Genomic DNA, 7879 nt, shown 5'->3' on the forward strand with positions numbered 1-7879 from the left:
TGCAAAGCCTTTAGACAAAAATTCATAAATGGGTACGTACAAAAAGGGAGACAATTTAAAAATGTCAAAAGAATGGTTATGTTTTCGCCCCTTGCACTTCTTCTAAATATCCATCTATAATCTGATTTTCAGAACTTCTTAAAGTATGTGTGAGATGCTGAATGATGGGTTGAATGACGAACGGTCATGGGGAACACACATATTGTAATTATAATAAGTAGATAAGCTCCTATAACTGATTAATCATGCTGTCTGCTATAACGCCAGATTTAAGAGCTTTGTCATAAAGATACATATAATTTATTCTAAAATTAAACATTTAATTGAGAAACAACTTTACAACATGAACATTTAAAACAGAAACTCGATACAGTATATGTATACATGTGCACAGGGGAACTACTTGCGTATCGCTTAAATTACATAGTGTGCTATTAATCTTTGTACTTTATAATGTAGGTTTATGATATTAAACGATAAAGGCTACTTTGTACGCAGGTTCATCTAGTTTTACATATTTGAACAAGGTTTAAATTTGAAAAGTATACATTACATAGTGTAATAATGTTCAGTTATTTTCCAATAAAATTGGATTTATTGAAAAAGGAGGTACTAGACTAAAAGGAAACAAACAGGTATGTTACAATAATGATTGCACCTTATTTCCTTGACCGGACTATAAACAGCGATATCAGAGGGAACCTTCGTTAAGTTTTATATCTCTAAAATTTGAAAAAGAAAATGTTTTTTAACTATTTAATGAACCTTTCGATGCATAAAGTCAACGACTTGCTGATCTTTACCGCTCATGGTGAGCTGTTAAAACCAATGGACCGATGGACCGTGGTGTATTATATACTTATTTTAAATTAATGACTTGCCTGTCAATGGTCAAAACTATTTTACTATTTTTGACTGGCAAAACTATTTTACTATTGATCAGTTTTTCAGTCTAATTTAAGTACACGCTTTTACAACCTATCGATAGTCTTCAAAAGGAGATTTCAATCAGATTGATCAGTGTTTGTGAATACTTTTTTTTTAATTGCAGATATATAATTTGTAAAATTTGGAGAAACAGATAAAATATCCTAAATATGAAGACTCATGGTACAGTTGTTCTTGTCACAGGAGCATCGGGATTTCTCGGACAACATGTTGTAAAGATGTTACAGACACGTGCAGACCACGTGCAGGAAATTAGGATAGTAGATGTTGTCCCTTTTATAAATAAGTTGGGTAAGCGAAATGTTTCTAATTACGATAAAATATATTGGCATATATGTAAATATACGTTTTTCATTTATGGTCGGCATTACAAAATTATACAAAACTATGCAAACTGAGAAACAGCCATAATCCTCACTGACTAGTTCTAATAAATCAGTTTGTTTTTTCTAAAATATAAAGTTCTTGTTCTTGCGCTCTGCTATTATCTTTCAATGTATATCGTGGTCAAAGTGGTCTCCATGGCCGAGCGGTTAAGGTCACTGAATTTGAATCACTTGCTTCTCATACATGTGGGTTCGAGCCGCCCTCGGGGCGTTGAATTATAAGGAAGCCATCAAGCTGGCTTATGTGGGGTTTTACCCAGGTGCTGGCACGTAATGAAATAATGCACGGAGAGGCACTGGGGTCTTCCTTCACCATTAAAGCTGGAAAATCGACATATGACCAATAATTGTGTTGGTGCGAAAACAACGAAAACAAAACCATAAAAGTTCATAAAATTTACTCAGTATTTAAAAGTTATGTTCGTAAAAGAAGAAAATTAATTACTATTACAGAAGAGTTTTGATTCTTACACACTGCAGTTTTTCTCACGTACATGGTTAAATCTATTTTCAACCAGGATATCCAGCCAAAAATAAAAGAAGGTGAATAGTAAAGCGTTATATCTTAGTCGGAGTTACATTCATGTGTACTCTCCGATGTACACAGTGATGAAAACATAAATTTGAATTCGCTTGATAAGCACATTGTTGCAAATCTGAGAAACGTAACTGGCATTTTTACGCAATATATAACGAATAACAGTTAATCGGTACGATATGACTTTATATGCATTTAATTTTGCTGTTATATAAAATTCAGATTATAGAGAAGAGAAACCCGTGCAAGTCACTGTTGGCAGCATCGCTGACGCTCAATGGCTGTATGAGGTGTGTCGCGGCGTGGACTGTGTAATGCACCTAGCTAGCTGCATTGATATATCTCTGTTCCCAAATAAAGAAAAGTCGTACAAAATCAACGTAGACGGTATGTATGGAACGCCAAACCCGTTTTTGATGCTGATGTAGAATTACTATACGTTTCCCTTTATATGAAGTATCTATACTGTTACGGTCTCTTACGCATAGCTTGTAAGTTTAAAACCAATCTCTGACAACTGCCTCAGGGACTCGACTCTTTGGCTCAGTGGTTTGAGCATTGGACTTCCACCCGTGCACACCAAAGGCACTTGGGATTTTTCATCATTAATGTTTTATCCTCTTCAATTTCTGTTACGCCTAAAAGTCATAAGAATACCTATATATGAAGTGTATATACATTTATATGAAACGATAATTTGTATATTGTATATGGTCAATCCAGCTGTGTACACGATGCTCCCATTATTGTTTCCGATTGCAGGACTTGCTATCAATTGTGTGTGGTCTGATTTAAACTTCTGTTCTGATTTAACTTGTTGTCTAACATAGCTGAATTAGGTTGATATGAGGTGGCACGCCACACATTGTTTTACCCCATTCTTCGCCCCCCCCCCCCCCACCCATCCCAATTCCCTTTGCAAAGTTGCCAAATGTTCAAAGGCGGTTCCCCCCATTTCCAAGTTGATTTTCATCGGCAAAGTTTCATATGTTGCAATCGTTTTTTTTTTTATCTTATTGGTGTTACCATGTCCCCTCTTTTGTTTTCGTTATAATTTAATTAACCGCAAATACAGAAAAGCCGCACATGAACAGTGTTAAACGCTTAATACACCTATATAAGTACTGCGCAATGATCAAAGACGTTTTCATATACATCGAAAAGTACAACATAGAATTCAATAAATCTCAGAAGACAGCCAGGGAGTCCCAATGCATCATTTACATTAACTTGCTTACAGCCCAGTGTGTATAATGATATCATAATATCACCAAGAACACCCATTTAATAAAGCATCCTCTGTTAATCTGGTGATGCATATACGCTTCGTAAAACATAGCTGAGCGTAAACAATACAGTTCAGTGCGATTTCCATTAAAACATTTTAACCAAATTTGAATGTATACTAAATTACAAATTACATAAATGTAGACATTTATTTCAGGAACTCGAAATATAGTTGATGCCTGTCGTAAATGCAATGTTCCTAGACTAATATACTGCAGCAGTATCGAGGTAGTTAGGGGCAAAGACCACATATACAATGGCACGGAAAATAACACCTCTCCACCTGATCACTTCCTTTTCAAGGTGTACGGATATACAAAGAAACAAGCAGAGGACTTGGTAATTCAGGCAAATTGTAAGCAATTTTAATGCATCTGACACTATTATACTTTTGTTTATTGATTTAATCAATTAGGAAGTCCCCTACGTAACCTAATTGGTTGTTTCACTTATGCCAAAAAAGTCCGGTCGTAAGTTTTGTGTTACAGTTATAAAATGTTGGCACGAGTCCTCCTTAACCGGTAAGACTGTCGGACAGGAAATGGATATTCACAAACGTTATACTGAATCTAATTTAAGTATAGTTTAACATGACATTTCCTTAGCAACCAGTTACAATCTACAGTTTTGAGACTCCGTTTTACAAAGTTTTGCACTGGTTTACATTACAGGTCCAAAATTGTCAACAATTTGCCTTCGGCCTTCTAGTATGTATGGAGAACTTGAACCACGCTTAATTCAAAATGTAGCAGGCAGCTGGTTGGGCAGAAAAACAAGATATTTTATGACTGTAAACTGTGGTAACGTTCAGGCTGACCAGTCTTACGTTGGAAACTGTGCTTGGGCTTTCGTTTGTGCTGATCGGACATTGCAGAAGTCGAGGTCAAATTCAGCAGCCGGGAATGCTTATTTCATTCGGGATGATACGCCACATGCAAATATTACAGAACTAATTGTACCAATTGCTGAAGAAGCAGGATTTAAACATGTTCCATTGCAAATACCTGTCTGGTTACTCGCGTTTGTAGTATTTTTGACGTATCATATTTTAAAAATAGTCTCTGTGGTATATCCCGTTAATCTTCAGATTGGTACAGACGCCGTTTATAGTTTAAAAAAGGTATGCCATCTCAGCTATAATAAAGCCAGACAATTGTTAGATTACCATCCAATCTACAACTTCCAGGAAACGAAACGTTTTACTGCAGCTTACCTCACGAAAATAAAAAATGAATATTCAAATCAATGTTCTGAAGGAAAGAATACTTAAACCCAGAAACAATATAATGAAAACTTTTTAATTTTAACTGAGATTCTATCCGGCTTTCAAAGAGTATGCTGTTAAATAACAAAATTAAAATTCACTAACTACATGTTATAACATTTTGGGAAAATACATTATTATCAGATTTCTCAAACAAATCTGTTATTTTATTTTAAGTAAAATTAAAATTAAAATTTAAAAGTAAAATTTCTTGGTACAGTTCTATACAGTGAACTTTGAACGAACATTAGTATACGCGTTTGTTTAATTTACAGACCTATATTTCAAAGTGTTATTTAATGACTTTTTACTAGTATCTTACGAGAGTATGTCAGTATCCATTGTACACTGAAGGTACTGCCAGTTTGTTTCAAGTTGAGTTGTTACTATACTGGACTATGGCTCCGCGGTATTGTGTTCAAACCTCAGTCATCCCATGAATCTGTCTAAAACAGGGCAGTGCTTTTTTCCCTCGGCGTACATCGATTCACATCAACTTTTAAATAGCAATTAATAGAGATATAGGCTTGTTATCAGCTATATAGAGGTGGTGGCTAAATATGCTGAGATTATTTAATAAATTGTTTGCATTTGACGGTGCAAGAATTGCAAAAGAGTTTTAGACTATGATTAGGATCATCTAATTAAAATAGTAACTGGTGTTCAGAAATCAACAAGTTTATTTGACTGATAGCTTTTAGAATTAATCTCCTTGACAAATTAATATTTCTGAGGCAAAATGAAGAGTATTTAGATTTTATGCTGATGATTGGCTGGAGAAACTTCCAAAACAGTACATAGCACAGAAAGCCAAAGAAACGTTTGGTGTTTCAGTGGACCAAATGACAAGCGGACAAACATACAATGTAATATGTGGACGCAATGGTCGAGAGGGCTAAGACGCTTTCCTACGGAGGTGAAGGCCCCTGGTTCGATTCCTGGCTACTCGCATTGCGGTGTGTCCTTGGGCAAGGCATTTTATCACAATTGCCTCAGTCGACCCAGCTGTAAATGGGTACCAGCAAATTGCTGGGGGTAAGGTATAATTGGTTTTAACTGTTCTTAAAATAGGGTCGCTCAAAAGCTCTACAGAGCTTATGTATATTGTTTCACGACGGTCAATAAAATTTACGCAGTTTACGATTCGCAGTTATATCAATCCTTCGAACCAATAAACAGAATGTCTATTGAAGAGGCCATTCATCGCATTAAGAGTTGTTTAAAGGATACAGTAAGTTGGATGAATACCAACATGTTGAAACTCAATGCTGAAAAAAACAGAATTAATCATATTTTCATCTGACCACAAAACACAATCTGTTTCAAGCATATCTGTGAAAGTGGACGGCTGTGAAATCAAACAATTAGGCTGTGTCAGGAACCCCGGTTCCTGAAGATGGAGCAACATGTGAATAGTGTGTGTAGGAATTCCTACAGTTGCGACATATTAGTCACATCAGACAATATACTTACCTTTATCTTATTTATTACCGTAATGTAATTTTAAATTCTTTCTATAATAGTTCAATTACCTTTTTTATTGAACATTATATAAATGTTTTTATGTAAAGCACTTTTGAACTTATTTTTATGTGAAAAGAGTGCTATATAAATGTGGTATATAATAATAATAATAATAATTTTAGACACGGAACCACCAACCGTTCTCAAGCCAGTTAATTGCCTTTATCCAATGAGGTTGTAATTAATAGCGATGTACCAGATCTCAGTGAACTTATTTCATCGGATGACTTATATTCTGTATATACAATTTCTGTAGCAAGTATTTAATATCAAGTATTCTAACATGACTTGGTTTGATTACCAGTTAATCAAAGAAGGAAATCAAGCTCAATATATTCTACAATAAACAACGGTTGACGCGCGGACTGGTAAGAGAGCATTATGACGTCAATTATGACGTCATATTGCCGCATGACGTTCGGTACATTACTCCTCGCGTAAACGAAGTCCAGTATTATATCTATTAAGATATATCAATGAGCATGTCAGAATGAAAACAATCAGGCCTTCTTGTTATTTATCGTCTAATTTACCATGGTTCATCGTTCAGATGCTTCAGTATTTAACCACTCGGGCTAACGCCCTCGTGGTTCAATTCCTACGCATCTGAACTCTGAACCGTGCTAAATCAGACGATAAACAACTCGAAGGCCTTGATTATTTGCTAAATAATAACTCCTTGCATGTCCGAAACAGGAACAACGTTGTCCCCAGATACTTGGATTATATATCCTATATAACATATAATTTTCTCTAGTAATGAAGCTATAGCAACTTTAAACAAATAACTATGGAGCCAAACAATTGATTGTGCTTCGAATCAATAACAGTCTAAATTCTTAAAGGCTAGTCGTTGAACAGAGGTTATTATATTACTGTTATGCAGGGATCAAATTGAAATCTGTCATTTAATATCTAAATGACGAATTTGAAAACACAATTAACAATAAATGGTTCTGTTACAGCATCATACATAATATGTGATAGGTGACTAATTTTATCAAGAAAAGACAAATATTAACAGTTGATATGCATCATCAAAGGTGGGGATCTAACCTTGATGCCAATAAGCAATGAATGATAGTCTTACATCTAGGAAAATACTGAAATACATATTCATTAATTAACAATGATCAGTATAATATTATGTTGAATGTCAGTCTTATAGTCAAGAAGTAATGGCACAATGACTAGCATAATAATAATAGTACGATGAATGTCAGCCTTATAGTTAAAAGAAATGATATCAATATATATATATATTTACATGTGAAGTATCAATACAGCATTTATAAATGTATGTTGAATGTCATTCTAACAATTAATAAGTATGAGAAATATCTATTATAACAATGACTAGCATATGTTGAACATCATTTTTACACTGAAACTGTAATGACATATCTATGAAGACAACAAAAATAACTGGCACATGTTGAACTATCTACAACTATAGGTATACTGAGCATACTAGGGATGGGAGGGAAGGTTTGAAGTTCTTGATAATTTGCGCGTAAGCTTTTCGTGCTCCGCAATTGAATAATATTAAAACCCGTACCGTCCCGTACTTGCATAAATATATTAATAAAAGATGAAAATGCGGTATTTGAAAGGTGGAAGACTGACTTTAGTAAAATATATAATTGTGACGATAATTCAAATTTTGACGATGATCATTACAGTCGATGCAAGATTCATAAACAATTGATTGAAATGCATATGGATGACCCACTATATGAATCAAACGAACAGTTAAATGAAAATATTACCATAGAAGAAATTTATGCCGTTATTATGAAATCAAGATCAGGTTCTGCTTACGGAGTGGATAAAATCCCGTATGACGTGCTGAAATTCCCCCAGGTGATTGCGGTATTGCAACAACTTTTCCAGCTTATTTTTGACAGTGGTTTAATACCGACTTTGTGGAGG

The 7879-nt window shown here is 34.7% G+C and overlaps 1 protein-coding gene across 2 annotated transcripts; it reads left to right on the forward strand.

The window, feature by feature from the left end:
* The first annotated feature begins 429 nt into the window (after nt 1-429).
* LOC123552007 (3 beta-hydroxysteroid dehydrogenase/Delta 5-->4-isomerase type 2-like) lies at nt 430-5561 on the forward strand. 2 transcript variants are annotated; one of them, XM_045341355.2, is made up of 5 exons: nt 430-635; nt 1052-1239; nt 2095-2259; nt 3317-3514; nt 3831-5561. In XM_045341355.2, the coding sequence occupies exons 2-5, from the start codon at nt 1098-1100 to the stop codon at nt 4427-4429; spliced, it is 1104 nt and encodes a 367-aa protein (XP_045197290.2). In that variant the 5' UTR covers nt 430-635; nt 1052-1097; the 3' UTR covers nt 4430-5561. The 2 variants fall into 2 exon arrangements, with proteins under 2 accessions (XP_045197290.2, XP_045197292.2); XM_045341357.2 differs by having other exon boundaries at nt 1132-1239.
* Nucleotides 5562-7879: the final 2318 nt, after the last annotated feature.

The sequence above is a fragment of the Mercenaria mercenaria genome, chromosome 4 (assembly GCF_021730395.1).
Source record: "Mercenaria mercenaria strain notata chromosome 4, MADL_Memer_1, whole genome shotgun sequence".
Classification (NCBI taxonomy): domain Eukaryota; kingdom Metazoa; phylum Mollusca; class Bivalvia; order Venerida; family Veneridae; genus Mercenaria; species Mercenaria mercenaria.

Excerpts from the sequence above, each read along its gene's own strand:
- LOC123552007 (XM_045341355.2), top strand. The coding sequence starts at position 1,098 with ATGAAGACTCATGGTACAGTTGTTCTTGTCACAGGAGCATCGGGATTT. Across the intron at positions 1,240-2,094 it reads CCCTTTTATAAATAAGTTGG|ATTATAGAGAAGAGAAACCC; the intron begins GTAAGCGAAATG and ends TATAAAATTCAG. Across the intron at positions 3,515-3,830 it reads CTTGGTAATTCAGGCAAATT|GTCCAAAATTGTCAACAATT; the intron begins GTAAGCAATTTT and ends TTTACATTACAG.